Source organism: Camellia sinensis, chromosome 6 (genome assembly GCF_055761805.1).
Source record: "Camellia sinensis isolate YWXY chromosome 6, ASM5576180v1, whole genome shotgun sequence".
Taxonomy (NCBI): Eukaryota; Viridiplantae; Streptophyta; class Magnoliopsida; order Ericales; family Theaceae; genus Camellia; species Camellia sinensis.
The window spans coordinates 192,681,190-192,703,259 of NC_138966.1; the positions used below are offsets into that span (position 1 = coordinate 192,681,190).

The following is a 22,070-nucleotide window of genomic DNA, read 5'->3' on the forward strand; positions in this document are numbered from 1 at the left end:
TTGATCAATAAATTTTTATGCTAAAATTACAAACTTACATCATCATCTCGCACCGAACAATTACACACTATTATAAAATTTTGATTTATTCCTATTAGTAATAATTTTTAATTTCTTATACTTAAATTTATCTCATAAAATTATTATTATCTTAATGTAAATCATAATTTTTATTTTGAATAAAAAATTACAATTAATAAGTGCGTCACTATCTTAATTTCCTGGTTCTGTCATTATTTGTATATATATGCATACAGATACATAAGTTCCTCCCTCATCCTCGTCTTTCTCAGTCTAGAAGTTCATTTTCTTTGTAGCTTTTCTTTTTTGTGGGTGGTGGTGGTGGTGGTGATGGAGAGCAGCAATGGAGGGACAATGAAGGTGGTGAACAAAACAACAGTGAGGGGTTCAGACTTGGGATTGAGGGTTTTGGCATTAGCACTCACTCTGGTGGCTGCAATAATGGTCGGGTTAGATAAGCAGACTAAGGTTGTTCCTATCACTGTGGTCTCTACTCTCCCACCCTTGAATGTTCCTGTTACTGCTCTGTGGCATGACATGTCTGCCTTTGTGTGAGTCCTCTCTCTTTCTTTCTTTCTCTCTCTCTCTCTCTCACACACACACACACACACGCACGCACACACACGCAAAGTTCCTCTTTGGCTTTTTAAATTACTTGCTTTGCAAACACTATTCCTTTCTTTCTTAGATGTGTATTTAAAAGTTTTTTCTGTGTCAAAATGACGATATAATCTTTGTTTTGGCACATATCTGAGGCCATAGCCCAGAGCAAGCCTTGGATCCTCTCCTTGCTCCCTACTTGGTGGGTTATTGAACCTATTTTTAGATTCAATTTTGATAATTCAAACCGTTTATATTTTAGAATTTGTCATATATATTATATTTATATAAAATTAAATTGATCGGATATAAGAATAACTAAAAATTATTAATTAAAAAAAAATTGATAAACAGTTTTATTATTCAATAAAACTTTTAGTTCACGTGATTTTTGATATCCGATAGACTTGCTTTTTTACAGATATGATACACATGACAAATTTTAAAATGTGTCCCTACTTGGTGGGTTATTGAACCCATTTTTAGATTCAATTTTGATAATTCAAACCGTTTATATTTTAGAATTTGTCATATATATTATATTTATATAAAATTAAATTGATCGGATATAAGAATAACTAAAAATTATTAATTAAAAAAAAATTGATAAACAGTTTTATTATTCAATAAAACTTTTAGTTCACGTGATTTTTGGATATCCGATAGACTTGCTTTTTTACAGATATGATACACATGACAAATTTTAAAATGTGAACAGTTTAAATTATCGAAATTGGACTAAAAAATGGGTCACATGGCCTACGGGAGCCAAGAAGATGATTGAAGGAGAGGATCCTTGCTCCATAGCCCAGGGAGGAAAGATATCAAACTCTAGAATGCAGGAATTCTGACTAATAGAGTTAATTTTATTTTGTTAAAACAAAGCTACGATTACAAGTACTTAATTTTTTAAGATCTTCTTAAAAAGTGCAATTTCATACATAATATTTAATTATTTTAAATTTCTTAACAAAATTCAATAAATGTAGTCTAAAATCACACATTAACAAAATCCAATTTATTATGTGGTGGTGGAAACTTATTGCAGTCCTCAATACCCGTGAAAATTTTCATGTCATGCACTATGAGTTTCTTTCTTCTTCTTCTGTTTTTTTTTTTTTTAAGACCCATCATTTGATAATCAATATCCTATCACATAAACTACATGAATTCAGAGTGAGCTTATTTATTTGATCAAGGGTTGTATCAATTTTTTTTTTTATATTTATTTGATCAATATGTTCTTAAATTTCCCGATATTAGTGCTAAGATTTGAGGTTTGATGAATGCACTTCTTTTTAACATATACATGGAAAGAGAGAAATAAAGTACAATTTTTTTGCTTTTTTATTTAACTTTCAAAAATTCAAACTTCAAACAAAACATTAATGTGCCTAACGGGGTTGTTATTTGTACACATCGGTAGGTTTGTATTAATTTTTAATTTTTTTTTTTATTTATGATTTTTTTCTTTTCTTTTTACACATTAATGGAGAATACTACAAATAATTGTATTTTTTTATTTTATTTATACACACAAATGAGTGGTTTAACTCACATTTATTAACATGGGTCCTCATGTCTTTACTGTAAAATTGGCAACAAATAAAATTATATATATGATATTACCTCTATATATATATGTGTTAAAAAGGGAGAGAAAAAAGATTCTTTTGGTGTTAAATTAATACTTTGTCTATATGACACTACCCTTGGTTGCAAGACTGACATTTTATTTATTTATTTTTTTTTTTTGACAAAAAAAATTTTCATAAATAATTTTTTTTCTATTCCAATTTTTTTTTTTTTTAATTTTACTTCTTTCACACCCTAGACGGATACGAATTTAATGTTTGAAATAAAAAATAATACACGTTCAAGTTTGAAAATTAATTAATTAATTAATTTTTTTTTTTAAGAAAGAAAAAGATCTTTGTGTATCTTCTCATATATAAATGGTGTGGGCTATTTAATTTGCCCATACTTTCACGTCAACATTAATGACTTTGAGCAACCCCCTTCATTTATTAATTTTCTGTCAATAATTTTAAAATACAGATCTGATAAGAGTAGAAAAAAAATAAACAGTATGAATCAATTAATGTATATATTAATATATCAATTAGTGTTATGTTATTATTATTAACTCACCTATTATATAAATTATAAATATTTAAAATTTTTAAAATTATGTCACATCATCTATTAATATATTAATTAATATATTAATTGATACATATAGTATTATTCAAAAATAAATGATATACGAGGACAATCCTTGTTCTTATCTCACTTCTACTGCCTACATTTGCTACCATGATCAAAAAAACAATTTTTTTTTTTTTTTTCGTTGACTAATATGATATCTTAGTCTCTGTTTGGCAAGTAGCTAAGTAAGTCCAGTAAAATTTCACATCTTTTTTTTGTTGTTGATTTGTTAGGTATTTTATGGTGACAAATGCCATAGCATGTGCATATGCTGCACTCTCATTGGTCCTCACATTGGTAGCAACCAAGAGTGGAAAGAAAGGCTTGACAATGATGATCATGGTCCTTGACCTACTCATGGTGGCTCTACTCTTCTCCGGCATCGGAGCAGCCGGTGCCGTCGGGGTCATCGGCTACCAGGGCAACTCGCACGTGCAGTGGAACAAGGTATGCAACGTGGTCGAAAAGTTCTGCCACCAGCTTTCCGCCGCACTTGTGGTGTCTATACTAGGCTCAGTGGCATACATGTTGTTGGTTGGACTAGCTGCTTTGAACCTCCACAAGAAATATAAGTAATAGTGTTGGTTGCGTTGTATAGTGTTGGAGACCCTTTTCTCTATATTTGTTGTTTTGCTTTGTGTCCAGGTTGAGTGAAGGTATGTCATAAAGCTAGTGTCCTAAAATGTCATTGTTGTATTGTGTTGTGTAGTGTTGGAGGCCCTTTTTATCTATATTTGCTGTTTTGCTTTGTGTCTAGGTTGAGTGAAGGTGTGACATAAGGCTGGTGTGCACTAAAATGTCATTGTCGCATGGTTAATTAATTTCATATAATTTTTTTTTTTTTTTTTTTCACCTTTAGTGTCAAATAATATGGAACTCCATAATGTGGTAAATTTCTCTGGTTTTTGGTACGAGGCCGTGTCACGATCGAAACCAGCCCTTATGGGTTAAAGCATCGCAACCGGCCAGTAATTCGTGATTACCAAAAGTCTGCTTAACAGTAGAGACAATAATACAGAGTACAGGGGCTGGCGGAAGCCAAAACAGTAAATAAAGATGTCCAATGAACTGTGACATTTTGTATGCAAAAAGACTTTCCTGAACATATGTACATTCATTACCAAAACATATTTACAACATATACACAAACATCCAGGTTAGGGACCAAATCCCTTCACCATAACTGTACAGTTTAGTCTTATTCAGTCAGTACAAAATGTTGGGAAAAACTACTCACATTACATAATTTCACATTGCATATCGTAAAATTATGAGATGAACAAAACAAACCTTCAATCCCAGGAAAAATAACATGCTGAATAAAATATAGATAAAATATAAAATGGTTAAAGGAAGCAAACCGAAGCCTATGTGATACCACAGTCTTCTTAAAATAGATTCGCCGCCTCACCGTTGGGTGCTGGAGGTACGCCGGCGTCTACTTCCCAGGATACAACGGTTTTTACCAGCTACAACAGAAGCACCTTCTGATTAGCTTAGCGAACTGACAATGGCAGCACTCTCTCTCAAGAAGAAAATTATAAGAGAAGTAGACTGACAGGGTATGGATGCCAAAGAAAAATTCTATATATCATTTTAAAGAATATGGCGTTCTTTTATACACCATGGAGGAGAGGGGAGGAGCCTCTAGCCATCAAAGCTGGCAACTAATGCTAGCAAAACTGCCTAATCAATTTTGTAAAACTGATGAGCCTTAAATGTGTGAGTTATATACACATTTATGAGGTAATTTCTCATTCAACCATTTTTCTCCAACAATCCCCCACATGAATAAAAATTGACCGAATACAGCAAACGCTCAACGTTTATCAACAAAGACTCGGAAAGAGAGAGAGCACACAGACTAACCCTGCATCAGAAGAGGTAGCTATTGGCCTTGAACCTTTCGTAGTGAAAGCCTATCGGATTTACTGGATGACCAGTGAACGTGATGTCTTGAACTGTTCTGCTGTTTATGTAAACCGAGACAATAGACCTCACACAGGAGTTAGTCCAACCACTATTCTTGTTCTCACTGGTGTGTCCGGTATGGCCCTGGAACACTAGCCTGGTTCTGTGAGTGTTTTTAAAGAATTCGGCCTTGGCAATTCTTAAAGAAGCGGCCCCACTTCGCACTCACATAGGTGACCTAGATACGGTATTTCATTATACCACATCACTAAGGTCATTAAAAGTATTAGCTTAACCTTCCACCCCAACAGGGCATCACTGTATAAAGGAATAAGCAAGAGGATTTATGTCACGACCCAAACCCGGCCCTATGGGTTTAGCACCGTAACCGGCCAGTAATCCGAGATTACCGAAGGCCTGCAGAACAGTAGTACAGTAAAACAGAGTACAGGGCCTGGCGGAAGCCAATGCAGTAAAGAAACAATGCCCAATGAGCTGTGACAGTCTGTATGCCAAAAAGATTTTTCATACATTCATACATAAACGGTATAGAACAGTATGCACAATATTTACAATCATTCAGACTAGGGACTTAATCCCTGCATAACAGTACGATAAACATTCAGTCTATACAGAACAGTAAGACAGTACAGAAGGGGAAAATCTAAAACACCCCTAAGCCTTAACAGTTAGGCTCGGAACCTCGCAGTGAGGCACATAGGCTGGCTTGACAAAACTGGAGTAACCCTGACGCTCCTAGCCGCGGTCCGGTGCCTGAACACCTACATATATATATGAGCGGTGAGCTAAAGCCCAGTGAATAACATAAAGCGTAAAGAGGTTAAGAATGAATGTCCTTACAGTATGAAAACAGTTCATTTCAATCAGTCATTCAGTTGATCAGTACAGTAAACAGTCATATGTGGTACATCCGTTAACATAACAGTAAATAGTAGGTCTAGAAGACCGAACAGTAATGATGGCCATCAGTCAGTAAACAGTGGTGGTTCCAACAAGGGAACCGACAGAGATCTCTGTAACAGTAACAGTAGGTGCTAAGGATGCCACAATACAGTTCAGAATATAGGACATACATTCATTCAGTTAACAGTAAATCAGTTCAGAAAACAGTACAGTTCAGTTGTTCAGAAGATAATCATTTGTGAACATATCTTTACACAATCGTTACTCACAGAGTTCGGGCTACAGTATGCTAGAGCGTGTCTCCCCAGTCGCCAACCCTACACAGTTAACAGGTTGAACACACTAAGCTACACAGTTAGGAGATAACATAATTTAATCCCTAATTTGCCTTGGTGTGTTCTACATCTATATCCTCAACAAGATGCCTTAAACTAGGTCTAAGAATGCCTAGAATGGGATGAGGATGCAAAGATGTACTCGAAAAGCAGTTTCAGCAAAACAGAGTCCCGCTCAAACGCAGGTTTCCCCGCTCGAGCGGACATGCAACAAAGGTACACGCTCGAGCGTAAACTTTCCCGCTCGAGCGTACTGTAAAAGTACTGGATGGGTGAAATCTCCGCTCGACGCCCGCTCGAGCTTGAGACATGACTCCGCTCGAGCGCCCAGTACTCCGCTCGAGCGGACTGTAAAACAGTGTAGAGAGATGCTGGATGCTCGGATTTCACGCTCGAGCGCCAATTCCCCAGCTCGAGCGGGAGTGCAAAATCTGGAAATCCCAGATTGCACCTCCAAGCTCAAACTCAAGTTCAAAAGCATTAAAACTAGTCCTCTTGGGCCCATTTTCTGGAAAACATTTAGAAACACATAGAATAACATGGTTCAAAGCTCAATTTTGAGAAATCAAGGCCCAAGGGTGTTTAATTCAAACCCAATTTCAAACCATTTTCATGAACATGAAGAATATGCAAACATGCATGAATTCAAATCAATTCAAAGCTTTAATTTGATGCTCTAAGGAGCCAAATCTTTCAAAAACATGATGAGTTCATGGTCTCTTGTAAAAATATGAGCATGCATGTACAATTTATGAAAGACAACTTCAAAACTTCAAAATAAAGGCATGCATGCATGAACTAGGCTCCAATTCAACATACATGGACCAATTCAAGGCTCAAATCACTAGAGGCTCAAGAACTAAGCATGAACAAGTTCAAATACATTACTAGAAGGTTAAATTCTCTTACCCAAGTCTAGAATTATAGGCAAGGAAGCTCAATTATGAAATCTATACTTCAATTTCTTCAATTTCCAAGCAAAACCAAGCCAAATGAGGTGAAATCTAACTCTCTCCCTTATCTCTCTCTCTCTAGTCGGCAAAAGCAAGAAATGAGCTGAGCAAAATGTTTGTTTCAAGCATACAAAGGCTCTAACATGGTATAATAAAGGCCCACTAACAATGGCAATAAGGTAAATAAGGCAACTATTGCAATTAACTCATTTTAATCTAATTTAATCATACCTAATCATTTTTCAGATAACTTTACTATAAAATCACATTAATTATAACGATCATAAAACTTTAATCAATTCTGGATTCGGTCGCCGATAAGGCCTTCAATTAGCAGTTTAAACATAAAACATGAACAGATCAAACAAACAGTCAACAGATAACATGCAATTCAAACAGATGTATTCGTTTAATTCAGTTTCAATTTCGGTTAGTTAGTTCAGTACTTTTAATCAGTCCACTTATCAGTCATAATCAATTCAGTTTAACGGTAATCGATGGTTATCGGTAATTAATCAGTCATTAATTGGTAAACAGTATGAGGGTTGTTACAATTTACCTCTTCAGTGACTCACCCGTTACACGAAGTTAGTTTGTCCTTTTGAACCTAGATCTTGGGATCTCCAGTCAACTAGGTTGGGTTTTCCGTTCCGGTAACCTTTACTAAAGGCCTTAACCCCATTCCTTTTGACGACTTTTTTACAAACTCTCGAGTTAACCCTTTGGTTAGCGGATCCACAATGTTGTCTTTAGACTTGACATAGTCTAGAGAGACAACTCCATTTAAGAGTAGTTGTCGTATGGAATTATGTCTACGACGGTGTAGACACCCCATTTTTGACCGTCCTCAAGACTTGGACGTCACCGTTTGAACACTCGGTGATCATCCATGTTTGTGTTCGTTTGGAGTTCCCGGAGGTCTCGGCTACGCGCGCCTTGCCTCAAGATCTCCGAACTCGACTGTTTAGTGTCTGGTTTAGCACCAAACACGTGTGTTTTGCCTTGGAGGGGCAGGGAATGCCTTGTGAGGCATCCCCACACACCACCGGCCATGGCCAGAGGCCACCGGCTGGTTTTTGTTTCCATTGGCAATCTATTTTGCCGGTCGGCACTCCCTTTTGCCAAAATGGCATCTTTGGCCGGCCGACTACTGTGCATCTGCTTTTGCAGATATTTTATCACAGCTGTCTTGCTTTTGGCTCCCCTCCATACACGTGTATGGAGGGATCTCTCTCTTTAGAAGCTTGTCTTGTAAGCTTTACAAGACAAAAGGCTTTATAAGAGAGAGCCTTCTCTCTTGGCTTGAGGGTTAGACACTTGAGACACCTTAGATATTTTTAGACAGCCATTTTTAGGGTTTTGAGTTCTAGGGTTAGAATCCATACACTTTCTATCTCTATATCTCCCTCTTGTGTGTGCGTAAGTGTGTTTGCGTCTTACTATTGCACACAAACACATAGTGTTTCACCTTCACTTAGCTACTGAGGTTCTAAGAGGTTGGTTTTGAAGTTTTGGAGTTGTTTTCAACCTAAAAGGGGCTGTTGGAGCATCATTTGTGAAGGTGGTCTACAAGGGTGAGAAACTTCCCTTTTATTCCCCATTTTTGCATTGCTTTTCTACCTGTCTTAAAATCGTTTTTGAGCTTAGTGTATAATACAAAAAAGTTCTATTTTTAGGCCCTCTAAATTGTTTTTTTAGAGTGTTTTGTGGTTTGGAGGTGTTTGATCCCTCTTAGGCCTTGAAAGGCCCCATTTTGTGCTATTTTGTGCAAGTTTCGAGACTTTGGTGTTTGGGCCTCTTCACCACTGAAATCTTGAGGGATTTCAGTGGTGGAGATGGTGCCTTGAAGTCTCCAAAAGGGGAGGGCCACCCCCTCTCCTTGTTGTCCTTGAAAGGGACCCTTTTTGGCTTCTTGAGAGAGCATCATGTTAGAGTGTGTATTGATCATGTCTTGGCTATTTTCCATGCTTATTATGCCATGATATAACCTTGTTGTGTGTTGGTTTTGGTACACCATGCATGCTTAGCATACCTACCATGTAATGCCATGTTATTGCCTTAATATGCCTTAGGTTGTTAGCCTTTGTTCTAGCATGTTTTAGGCTTAGCCTTGTGAAGGTTTTGTGCTCATTTTGTCATGTTTAAGGTCTGTCCTAGGTTGTTTGGGTCGGATTTGGCATGCTTAGTATAGCTCCTTTGCATTCCGGCTTGTTGGCTTTAAGTGTATGAATGTATAGCATGACATTCTTGCATTGATTTAGTGGTTTGGAACTATCCACCATGTCATTTCAGTCCCCTTTGCATGCCTATATGTTTGCCTTGGATGTCTCCTTAATGCTTTGAAAGCTTGTGTAGCATGTTCCATGTTTTGGTCATTGTACATGCCTTTGAATTTGAGCCACTTAGATGCCATCTAGAGGGTCCCCTTTGCATGGTCTAGGTCTGCCTTGAACCTATTTTAAGTCCTCTTAGCCTTGTTAGGCTTAGTTGGCTTGGTCATGGTTCAAGCCCCTTTGATTTGCTTCAAGCACTTGGGCCATTTGTTGCATGTTTAGCTTGACTTGTTACTTGGTTTGGCACCATGTTTTAACATGATTTTCAATGCTTACCTTGCATGCCATATGTCCATGATTACCTTCTTTCAAATGTGTTTGAGTGTTGTTCCATTTGTGCCTAAGTGTTGGCTCCTTTAACATATGCATGTGTGTATGTGTCTAGCCCTCATTTTGTAGCACTTTGGCCACTGTTTTAGGCCTATTTAGAGTTGCCTAAATCATGTATAAGTCCACCTTTCCATCAATTTGCATTGCCTCATGTTTGCTTGTATGCTTGCATAAGTGTCTTGCCATGCCATGTTGCATCCTTAGCTCGCATGCCTAGGTTGCATTGCATCTTGCATGCATGCCTTATTCCTTGACTTGGTGTAACAACCCTCATACTGTTTACCGACTTATGACTGATTGATTACCGATAACCATCGATTATCGTTAAACTGAATTGATTATGACTGATAATTGAACTGATTAAAGTACAGAACTGACTGACTGAAATTGGGAACCGAACTGATTGAGTATATGTTAGCTAATTGCATTTTATCTGTTGACTGTTTGTTTGATCTGTTCGTGTTTTATGTTTAAAGTATTAATTGAAGGCCATATCGGCGGCCTAACCGGAAATTGGTTAGTGTCTTATGATCCTCATAATTAATGTACTTTTATGGTACATTCATTGAAAAAGTGATTAGGTATGATTAAATTAGATTAAATAAGCTAATTAAAGAGTTAGGCTTATTTACCAAATTGCCACCCTTAGTGGCCCACTCAATACACACACTTGAGCCTTATGTACACACTTGAAGAACATTTCATTAGCCATTCCTTCTTGTTCTAGCCGACCTTAGAGAGAGAGAGACTTGAGGAGTTGATTTCATCTCAATTTTGCTTGTGAATTGTTTGGAAATTGAAGAAATTGTTGAGGAGATTGCATATTTGAGCTCCCTTCTTGAACTACAAGACTAAAGGTAGCTCTATTGTCTTCTTGTTCATGTTTTGAGTTGATTGTTGCATGGTCCAGGTTAGATTGTAGAGCTAAGTCATGATTTGGGTCATTAATGGTGAATTGAAGCTCATTTCATGCATGCATGTTTGAATTAATGAGTTTTGAGTTGAATTCATGGTATAATGGTGCATGCATGTTCATAATTTTGTGGTACCCCATGAGTTAATCTTGTATTTGAAGGTTTAAGCTCTTTTGAAATAGCATTAAAGCTTTGAAAATGATTTAAGATCATGCATGTTGCATGTTCATATTGTTCTTGAAAATGATTTGAAATTGGTTTGAAATTGGGTTTGAATTAAACACCCTTGGGCTTTGATTTCTCAAATTGAGCTTTGAGCCACGTTATTTTATGTGTTTATAAATGTTTTCCAGAAAATGAGCCCAAGAGGATCGGCTTTGATGCATTTAAACTTGAGTTTGAGCTTGGAGGTGCAATATGGGTTTTCCAGATTTCGCACTTCCGCTCGAGCGGGGAAAGTTACGCTCGAGCGTGGAATCCGAGCAACCAGCATCTCTCTGCATTGTTTTGCAGTCCGCTCGAGCGGAGGATTGGGCGCTCGAGCGGAGTCATGTCTCAAGCTCGAGCGGGCGTTGAGCGGAGATTTCACCCATCCAGTACTTTTACAGTACGCTCGAGCGGAAAAGTTTACGCTCGAGCGTGTACCTTTGTTGCATGTCCGCTCAAGCGGGGAAACATGCGCTCGAGCGGGACTCTGTTTTTCTGAAAATGCTTTTAAATGTGCATCTTTGCATCCTCATCCCGTTCTAGGCATTCTTAGGCCTAGTTTAAGGCATCTTGTTGAGGATATAGATGTAGAACACACCGAGGCATTAGGGATTAAGTTGTGATATTTCCCAACTGTGTAGCTTAGTGTGTTCAACCTGTGAACTGTGTAGGGTTGGCGACTGGGGAGACACGCTCTAGCATACCGTAGCCCAAACTCTGTGAGTAACAATTGTGTAAAGATATGTTCAACTGATATCTTTTGAATACTGAACTGAACTGTTTACTGAACTGGTATTACTGAATGAATGTATGTCCTTTATTTCTGAACTGTACTGTGGCATCCTTAGTACCTACTGTTTACTGTTACTGTTACTGTTACAGAGATCTCTGTCGGTTCCCTCGTGGAGCCACTACTGTTTACTGACTGATGGCCATCATTACTGTTCGGTCTTTTAAGACCTACTGTTACTGTTATGCTAATGGATGTACCACATATGACTGTTTACTGTACTGAACAACTGAAATACTGATTGAATTGAACTGTTTTCATTACCGTAAGGACATTCATTCTAAACATCTTTACGCATTATGTTATTCACTGGGCTTTAGCTCACTGTTTATATATATATGTAGGTGCTCAACCACCAGATCGGAGCTAGGAGCGTGGGTTAGACTCCAGTTTTGTCAAGCCAGCCTTTGTGCCTCACTGCGAGGTTCCGAGTTGCCATGCTATGGCTTTGGGGTGTTTTGTTCGTTTCCCCTGTCTGTCTCCATACTGTTTGGATTACTGTATAGACTGTCAGTTGCTAACTGTACTGTTATCAAGGGATTAGGTCCCTGTACTGTGTGACTGTAAATTTTGTATAGACTGTACTGTTTGTATATGTATGAATGCATGAAAAATCTTTTTGGCATACAGACTGTCACAGCTCAATGGACATTGTTTAATTACTGTTTTGGCTTCCGCCAGGCCCTGTGCTCTGTTTTACTGTATTACTGTTAAGCAGGCCTTCGGTAATCTCGGATTACTGGCCGGTTACGGTGCTAAACCCATAGGGCCGGGTTTGGGTCGTGACACTTGGTGATAGGAATTGGGCCTTGGTTTGTTTGTTTGGTTTGCATTTCATTTGACATGAAAGTTGCACATTTGATTCTTTGAGCCGTCATGCATGGAAATGCGTGATTGGCGGTCCGAGAATCGAGACACATGTCCTTTTGAGTCACAAACATGATAGGGGACATGATTGGTGCATACATTGCTTGAATTGTATTGCCATGCAAGTTCTGTCCTCTGCTGCTGTGAGTTGCAGGTTCTGCAGGCATTTTTTGCCGATCGGCAGTATAAATTGCCGGCCGGCAGTAAATCACCAGCCGATGGATTCATTTTGTGCCGGCGACCACATACCACTGCCGGTGGTAATTCTACTCAGCCGGTGGTGATTCCTAGTATCCAGAGAGGCATCCTTGAGACTTTGGTAGTCTTCAGAAAGGCAGAGCAGGGAAAACAGAGGCAGACTATGCATGGCCGTGCATTTCCGAGCAGGACCCGAGCACGCGCTGTATCTGGCTCTCCTCCCGAGGCGGTTTACTGCTTTTCCTAGCTTAGTTAGTTTGTTAGCTGATTAGGTAATTTGTAATATTTAATTATCTTGCGTAGTTAGTTAATTTGTATTATTTATTTGGTCCCTCCGGGCGAGGGCAAATCTGTAATAAGCGTGTGTGAGTGGAGTGTATGTCTTTTAATCCCCACTTCTTTCTTCCCTTTTATTTACCTGCTTTGATGGTTAGTATTAGGGCACGTTTAAATCAGCATACCTCATGCAATGCATGCGTGCATTCATACATTTGCTTTGCATGCACCGGGCTCGGCGCATCATGCTAACTGCATTTGTACTTCAATTTCAAATTGAATACGTGCATCAAATTGATTGCATTTCACATGCCATGCTTAGGTCAGCCGAGCCTGTTCTAGTAACATTTTGTATGCGATGCATTAGGCACTTAACATGGACTTGGATCATACATTGATTGCTAACATGTTCCTGTTTTTAGCACGGAGTACGATGTAAGTATTTATGCTTTAGCATATCGTATGCGTGTGAATGCTATCATGACAGCATGCTTACCATGTGGCTAGATGCTTATGTGTATAAATTGTTTGAATGCCTGTGGGTGAAGGTTGGATTGTTTAAGTTGGAAAAACTCGTTGAAATCCGTCTTTTAGCCTACTTGCCAGTAGCAAATTCCAAAGTACTTTTTTTTAAGACAAACGGATATGCAATGCTTATTTCCAAATTAGGCAATCTAGTCTATACTTGTTTGCTGCGCGCATAACATAGTAATGCTAGGCTAATAATTGGTTTAAGAACACATAACGTTTTCAAAATCGGATATCATGGTTAGTAGAGGCCGATTTTCGGACCGGGCGAAAGGGGGTGCTCATAGCTGACCTTCCCCGATCGTACCCAAGCTCCCGAGCCGAGACAGCTCCGGTGATAACGGACATATGGCCTTCGGCACCGAGTTAGGGTTTCCTAAATTCCCCCATAAAAAATATTTAGGTGGCGACTCTGTATCTGGCAAAGCAGTCCATGTTTGGCATTTATTTCCTAAAATCTGTTTTCTCAAAACGATTTGCTAGATTTGGACTCTTTGGTTCAAGATTAAGAACCGTGACACAAATCGAGTCCGAACTGTAGCGGGGCCCCTCGCGGACGTGTTACAGTTTCTGGCGACTCTGTTGGGGATTTAGAGAGCTTAACTCGAACTCGTGATATCTTGTTTTGATCTCATTTATGTGTCTCTTTGCATTGCATGTGCATTGGTGCGCCTAGGAACACAGTGTTTGCCATCTGCCATTCCTGAACGGTTTGCCAGAGGCTTGTCTTGTCAAGGCATGACCATAAGGCTGACCGGTTATGGGCTCGACAGTGTGGGAACACAAACCCCGGTTTTACCGGGGCACCCTTTTCGACCATTCGACCTAGTGCATATTCGGAATCCATAGTGACCATTCCAAGCTAGGACAGGTTGCTTACCCGATTATAGGTTGTTTGAAACTGCTGCGTGCATAGTGGAACCCTAGCTCCTGACAAAATAGGACAGGGAAACCCTACCCCAACATAGGGGTGTTTTGGCTCTCTTTACTTGCTATGTGCTTTTAGAATGTATCTCTACAGGAAAGTACATATCAGTTTGCAAGTTCGAGTATCGGACCTGAGAGTATCAGTGTTGATAAGAATCAGTTATCTGCGGGCATCAGGTTCGGTTTTTGGGGACAGTGATTTCTGGGGAACAGTGATCAGCAGTAGAGTACAGTTGTTCAGCTACACCCGTGTTTGATCTGTTTGGGCTGAAATGCTGTTTGTTGTCTCTTTCAGTTCGGATAGCTGGTACAGAATAGCTAGTGCTCCCCTTGCCGAGGCCGGACTTGTGATGACGCAGAATTCAGAAGAGATCGTGGTTATGACGGCTGCATTAGAGCAAGGGATCACTCTGCAAGGTGAGACCAATATTGATATTCCACATCCACCCAGGTTGCCTGTTGCGTACCCGGTCTGGGCCCCCCAGCTATACCAGGCTCGCGAGCCTACTACATTTGAACTAATGGGGATGATAGGTGATCTCCAGAGGTCTGTGGCGGATCTCACCTACGGAATCTCAGCTTCACCGCCAGCCGCACCATATGCCGGGAGTTTTGTGCCCCAGGAGCCCCCGCTGTTGGGGCGAATTGTGATCGAACTAAGCCAACCGGAGATGGCCTCCAGCTATGGTAATGACATATCAACATCAACTCAAACCCTCGATCAGGCTGAGGCCAGAGGAAAAGACAAAATGAAGGCAGATGCTGATCCCATTGAACAACTGCTGTGGGCAGTCGAGGCTTTGAAAGCCGGGGGGATGAACAAACAACAGATATCCACAATTGTGGCAAAAACTGTGGAGGATGCTTTCCCCACTCTACCTGAGGGTAGTTCAAGCCAGTCAGAAAATCGGGATAGGCCCCGTCATGCCAGAACAGTTCCTCCTATTCCCGCCCCTGCACCCGGGAAAGATCAGAAAGCTAAGGTGGCGCCTGCCGACCCTTTTGCTTGTGCGGCTAGTAAGAACGCTCAGACTCCAAAGTGCCTGCCCCGGGGGCACAGGACCTTTCATGCTCTCTACATGCCTCTGTCCAAGGTACTTCAGATCCTTGCCGAGAGAGGACACCTTAAACCTTTGGAGCCTCGCCCTCTCCCGAAGAATCTCCCCGCTACACATGATGCTGCTCAGTACTGCGCGTACCACCAGCAGACAGGCCATGCAACCGACAATTGCTTCCGCCTCCGTCATGAGGTGCAAGATTTGATTGACAACGAGGTTATCCTCCCGCCCACCTCAGCCAAGTCCGTTACCACCCAGTTATTGGATTTTGAGGACACAGATACTGCAAGTATGTAATCAGAAGGTGAACCACCTGCGGGCGGCATCTGATATATTTTGAATGTGGCGTCTGGCACGCATTTTTGAGCATTTGTGAATGCTAGCTTTGTAAATTCTGGCTTGGGTATCGAGTTAGTCTTTTGTTTTGAGTCTGTCTCTTTGTCTTGAGTCAGTCTTTTTGCTTAAGGGTCTGTCTTGTTGTAGCGAGTCAGTCCCCTTTGTATAGAATACCAGGTGATTCTGGGGTTGTTGTCCCGAACACCGTTTTGTCCTGTAATTACCTGTTTTTGTTTTTTAGTCTGTTTTTGCCGAGGGGCCAGTTACACCGACAAATCTGAATGAAATAGCTGTTGCTGTCTCACTTTCGTGCTTACTTTCAGTATAAATGCCAGAGAATTTGATCGGGCTGACAGTTCATCTTGCCTGCTCTCCTGTGCGCCAAGTTCATTGCACTAACCTAAGTTTTTTAAAAACCTCTTTCGAGCACTGCGGTGATAAAAACGAAGAGGAAGGAATTCCTCGGGTTTTGTAAAATTTTGATCATTTTGAGAAAAAGAGAGGCGTGCTAAGCCCTTAATGAACGAAATCATGCTTGTTGGCGTGAGTACTGAGAAGGATCCTGGCTTGATCCAGATTGGTTCCACACTATCTTCGGCGCGAGCGTTTTGTCGCTTTCTTAAAAACTTTCAAAAACAAATGTTTTACACGGCCCTGTGAAGACCTGTGCGGAACCGCTCTTGAGATTGTGCAGCTTAGGATCGCTCTCAGCCTGAAGATTCAACCCCTCACTTTCAAACCTCGAACCCGTTCAGAAAGATCAACGGTCAAACGTCATGTAAGGTCTGTATGGTCAGATCAGAAACAGCCCTCGAACAAGAGGTAACAAAGCCGAATCAAAAGAGTAGATCTCACCAGAAGAAGCTCGTGGAGCAACCATAATGGATTCTTCTGCAAATCATTGCAACAGCTGTTCTCCTAGACACAGAGAGGCTTCAACTTCAAAAACCATTTGGCATGGACTTGTTACACTTTTACCCTTTGAGAGGCTCGCTGGGCCGAAAACCCGGAAGGGCGACCCAGGCAAAAGTTAGAGCAAGAGAAAAATAAAAAAAAGAAGCAAAAAAGAAGCAAAAAATATATACAAAAAAGAAAAGAAAAAAAATGCAGAAAAGAAAAGGAAAAGAAATGAACAAAAAAAAAAGGAAAATAAAAAGAAGCTCGCAAGGTCGAAAACCCGCATTGGGCGCCTTGACAAAAGTTAGAGCCTGAAAAGTGAAGGTTAAAATACCCGAGTGTACCTTAACCGGAACTACGTGAGGCTTGATTCCCATGTTTGGGATACGTGGGCAACTTTATCATGAAGTCCAGCCCCCAACGCTTTCATAGCGTCTCAGTCCATGCAATGGTTTCAATTTCATCCCAAAGTCCAGTCGCCAACACCCTCCAAGGCGACTGTGTCCATATATTTGTTATGACCATCTTCGTCATCTCTGTGTCCAAGAGCTCGACCACCGCCAATGAAGACTTTTTACGGACTGCTGCGGCATCATCCAAACAAGGGGCAACTTTCCGTTGCCACGAGTCGTCGCGAGACGCCATTCAAACCAGGGGCAACTTTCCGTTGCCATCCACCCCCTTCAAGCCAGGGGCAATTTTCCATTGCCTCCGATCCGAGGTTGCGCATCTCAAAGAGTAAGTTCCATGCTCGTTGAGCATTGACTGTTTGCAAAATAGTTTTTGAAAATTTTTACTAAGGTTGACTATTTTCTCGAAAACTATTCCATTTTCCAAAACTGGACCATTGTCTTGGACCCAAAAGGGAAAATTTTCAGTGCTTACAGCCTAACTTGCATGATTTTCAAATCGAAAATCGAACAAGTACGTTAATCCGACTCTCATTTTGATCAAAACTGTTTTAGTAGAAAGCGAAAACAAAGAATGGTTAAAATGATGAACTAAGGGCACAGTTGAGCTAGGCGCTCTGTCCCTCCCCCGTCGTCAACATACTTGCCAGAAGGGCACTCTACCCACCAGAAGAAATAGCCGTGAGCTAACGGCATTGGGCATGAACCCGCAACTTCCTATTCATTCATTGATCACCTTGGGGAGGGACGAAAAATGAGAGAATGAAGAATAGAGAGGTGTGAGTTGAGAGAAAAGTGAGGAAAAGGGTTTTGAGAGAAAATCCGAGCTCGAGAGCCGAGTGATGTGAGAATCACAAATCAGAGAGGGTGGGAAACAATATCCAGGGAAACTGGCTCCTCGTGATCAGAGGTCCCCCGTCTTCGTTAACGCGTCTGCGTGTCGTGTCTTTCGTTTTTTTACCTCAACCTTTGTTTTAGGTCTTTTCCGAGCGTGTCTCGTTATGTTTAGGTCGTGTACCCTTTTGTTTGAGTCCTCCCCGCTGTGTTCAGTTGTAGGCTCGATACCCCGGTTTGAAAAACCCTTATTTAATTTAAAAAATCATCTATACTCAGAATGTTGTGCCATTCTCTATATTTGAGCGTGCTTCAACTCCAACCAGTTCCATCTTTGAGCTCCGTCTTGTCAGATTGGGCCGTTCACTCAGGATTTGCTGTGTGCAGAGTGAACCAAATGCTGTGTTGTGGGCCGTATGCAGATTAATCTCCAGTAGAGTAAGGGCTGTGTGTCCAGAATTAGGCAGTGGGTTGCTTGGGTTTATTTTGCTGTTGGCTGTTTAATTATCTGATTACCACAGTACAAGTGTTCAATTTTCAGACAACAGATCAATTCCATTTACATTGAGGTGTAACATGGTGCGATGCAATACATGAGATATGTAAATGTAACACTTTTTAAGCAAAAAGTTTGTTCATTTCATAATCTTTTTTAAGTACAAAGTTTTGAGGAAAACAAAAATCTGCCTACGGCAGTACAAGGTAATCTAACTACCAACAAAAAGGAAAAGTACAAGAAAGAGAAAAAAAAACACAACAAAAATCTATGTCAAGCGACTCCGAGGGCTATCAGTCTGTCCTAGTCCTCTTCCTGGACGAAGGTCCAGGAGCGTCATCAGCATCGTCATCAGAGCCCGAGCTAGTGCCGCCTCCGGTCTCCTCCTCTGATGACTCCGACTCTGCCTCTGCCTCCGCCTCCGACTCGTCATCATCATCATCGTCATCATCAGGGACGGGAGCCCGCGAACTACTCCCGGCATGAGTGCGCCCCGCCTTGGAGCGGGGGAATACTCTGCCCTCCTCATCTCTCCCTCGAGCGAGGACGGAAGGTCCCGCTAGAGCACCTCCTACCACGGGGATCTGGAAGGGAGGCTGAAAAAGTACACAAAAGGCAAATGCATCAGTATACTGTGGATAGTTTATCAGTGCAGAATGCAGTGTATGGGTACGGTGTGAGAATGCCGTGAGCAGTTTATCAGTGCAGAATGCAGTGTATGAGTACAATGTGTGAATGCCGTGAGCAGTTTATCAGTGTATGAGTACAATGTATGAATGCCGTGGGCAGTTTATCAGTGTAGAGTATGGTGCAGAATGCAGTGTATTCAGTGTATCAGACGCTGTGAGATCAGTGTATCAGGTGTTGTGCCGTGCATCAGATTACGTGAATCAGCTTGTGAGTGATTTGAGGCCGTGATCAGAAGAACATACCGGAATGCTGTAGAGGGCCAGGAGATCAAAGGTCCGCTGTAGCATCCCCATCATGGAGGCATTTATCTCCAATGACTGCCGGGTGTACTCAGAAGAAGCCTGCAAAAATATCAGATGCATCAATATTCCGTGGAATATCAAATAAACTGAAATGAAATGGCTGTACAAAAATGCAGTAATACATATCGGAGGCAAGTCGGGGACACCGACAAACTCGTGATCAGCTGGCGGAGGGGCGAAGGGGACCTGATAGGTCGCCCCACCTTGCCTTCGGAAAGTCAATGAAGTGGGCAGAACAGGCCAACCGGTCCCCCGTCCCCCCTGAACTCTGCCCCTGCCACGGACTCGGGCCCTCCTCGAAGCTCCTGCTCCTGTCCTAGCCGCTGGCGCCCCGGGCCTGGTTTCCTCAGATCGACGGCCGCCGCTCAGAGACTGCATAATGTACGTCTGCATGTACTCTCGGTAGTCGCCGATGCCTCTGAAGCGGGTTGCCTCCCAGCCAATGGTATAATCGGCCATCTGCTCGGTGGTGAGCCTCTCGGTCTCCCTCATGTCCTCAGGAGGGTGAACCGGGACTATCTGCTCCGGTAACCCTAGGGTCTGGAGTAAGAAACGCTCACCCAGGTACCAAGCCCGACAGATCGGGCCCTCCAGCAAGATCCGAAAACGCGAGGTCTTATCGGCACCGGCAAACCGATCCCGCGTCATGGCTGACAAAGGAGCCCAACGCTGCCAGGTGATCTGAAAATACAGTATAGTTTGTTATCTACTGTTATTGAAATATGCAGTGGAAAGGTGAAGCTTAAATGAACTTCAACTAAAACATACCTTTGCGGGGGTGATGGTGTCGAAGAAGCGGCGGAAGAAGCTGAAAGTCTCTCGCGGCCTCCGGGTGCATCTCCCGTCAAAGCGACGCGAAAAGGGGACGACCAGAGGAGTCTCCGTGACTGGCACGGGTGCGAGCCTAGGAAAGTAGGCGTAAACCCACAACTGCAGAGAAAACATCAATATGATTATCAGATAAAGCAAAATACAGAATAAAGCAGAAATGGCAGGGCCGTGTGTTGTGCAGTGTATTGTATATTGTGTACAGTGTGAGCAGTGCACAGTCAGTGTAAAGCAGAGTGTATGTGTGTGCCGTGTGTGCAGTATACAGCAAGTATAAAGTAGGCTACAGTGTGTGCAGTGTACAGAGTACAGAAAATATAGGATGGAAATGAAAAGCGGAGAAGAAACGTACCTCCCAAACACGCCAATAGCCCCCGAGCAACTGTCCGCTGCCGCGGGAAGCTGAGCTCATATACCCATAGAGAGTGGCCAGAGCGGCGCCACCCCAATCATAATGCAAGATCCGCCTGACGTCCACCAGTGCGCTGAGCAGGCAGAGGGGCACTGTGTTCACCCGGTCGGCGAAAATGGTCGTCCCAAACAAGAACATGAGGAAGCCGCGTGCGTACCTCTCCACGGCCTCCGGAGTCATCGGGGCTGCATCAACAAGGGTGGGCTGGACCTGGAACTGCACCTCGAACCAGGAATATCGGACATAGCCTGGACGCGCGAGAGGTGGCACCTCACCAAGCAGATAGATCTGTGCGGCAGTCCACTCGTCCATGTCAGTATCAAAGGGGATCGGATCACCCCCTACCCTGATGCTTGTGAGCATCGAGAAATCGTAAGGGGTCATCGTCATGTCCCCTGTCGCAGAGAAATGGAATGAATCGGTGGTGTCCCACCACCTCTCCACCAGAGCAGCGAGGAGAGGTCTGCATGTAGTGAGCCTGGAGAGTCCTCTGCAGAATGCGCCGAAACCCGCCTGGTCCACTATGCGACGGACCGTATCGGGAAGCTCGGCATACCAGTCCCGAGCGCCGGTGTTCCCATACCCACGGATGGTATGGGAATCCCCCTGTAATAAAAAACAACAATTGCAAGGCAATATTCAAAATGCAGTCCTAAGAAGCATATAGATGTAGCATGCGTGCAAGTTTGACAGATTTAAACAAATACTGGGTGCCGGTGTGCTTACAGTGAACTACGGCGTGTGATGTGTCAGCGTGTTTGGGTGGTTCTGAGCAAGATGTAGCATGTGTGCAAGTTTGATAGATTTAAACAAATACCGGGTGCCGGTGTGCTTACAGTGAACTACAACGTGTGATGCGTCAGCGTGTTCGGGTGGTTCAGTACAGTATAGCATGTGTGCGTGTTTCCAGGCTCAAGCAAATACTGGGTACCAGTGTGTGTGCAGTGAAATACAGTGTGCGCCGTGTGTTTGGGTGATTCTGGGCTAGTGCCGTGTGTGTGCATGTGTCAGTCTCAAGTAGATATCAGTTGCACGTATGTCTACAATCAACTACAGTATACAGGGTACCTGAACTAAAGTAGTTAAAGAGCACAACTAGCTACGACAGTTTTGTATCCTACATTGCAGAAAGTAAAGCAGAGAAAAGAGAGTTACCTCGGAAGCGTCGAAGGACAAGTGGGAGGTAGGCTCGCGCAGTAATAGCTCGGGTGGCACGTGCCTCTCGAAACTCTGAAACTGGCGAAGTCCGTCAGGGGGCAGAACATGAATCGCCGACCGGTAGGTCGCTGGGTCGAACGGGCGCTCGCTCAAAGGTAAGAGCTCGACCCCGGGATCCATCTCGTGATCCGGGGGAGTCCCACCGCGTGGAATGTCATCCGCCATGTCAAGAATGATGAGAAAATAGCCGGAGGAAGGAAAACTGGGCTAGAATATGGAAAGTCAACCGAAAAGTCAACTCCCGAGAAGGTCGAAAATGGCCGAAAA

General features: G+C 42.2%; 1 protein-coding gene and 1 long non-coding RNA gene across 2 annotated transcripts; one reads left to right on the forward strand and one right to left on the reverse strand.

The window, feature by feature from the left end:
* The first annotated feature begins 264 nt into the window (after positions 1-264).
* On the forward strand, positions 265-3,670 carry LOC114306086 (CASP-like protein 1E2). Its single transcript, XM_028251254.2, has 2 exons — positions 265-572; positions 3,063-3,670. The coding sequence occupies exons 1-2, from the start codon at positions 352-354 to the stop codon at positions 3,403-3,405; spliced, it is 564 nt and encodes a 187-aa protein (XP_028107055.1). The 5' UTR covers positions 265-351; the 3' UTR covers positions 3,406-3,670.
* A 14,801-nt stretch (positions 3,671-18,471) lies between these two features.
* On the reverse strand, positions 18,472-20,026 carry LOC145793122 (uncharacterized). The gene is made up of 3 exons (XR_014333709.1): positions 19,468-20,026; positions 19,286-19,384; positions 18,472-18,949 (listed from the first exon to the last, which is right to left on the reverse strand). It is a non-coding gene; the product is annotated as an uncharacterized LOC145793122 (long non-coding RNA).
* Between the last annotated feature and the right edge of the window lie 2,044 nt (positions 20,027-22,070).

Excerpts from the sequence above, each read along its gene's own strand:
- LOC114306086 (XM_028251254.2), top strand. The coding sequence starts at position 352 with ATGGAGAGCAGCAATGGAGGGACAATGAAGGTGGTGAACAAAACAACA. Across the intron at positions 573-3,062 it reads CATGACATGTCTGCCTTTGT|GTATTTTATGGTGACAAATG; the intron begins GTGAGTCCTCTC and ends TTGATTTGTTAG.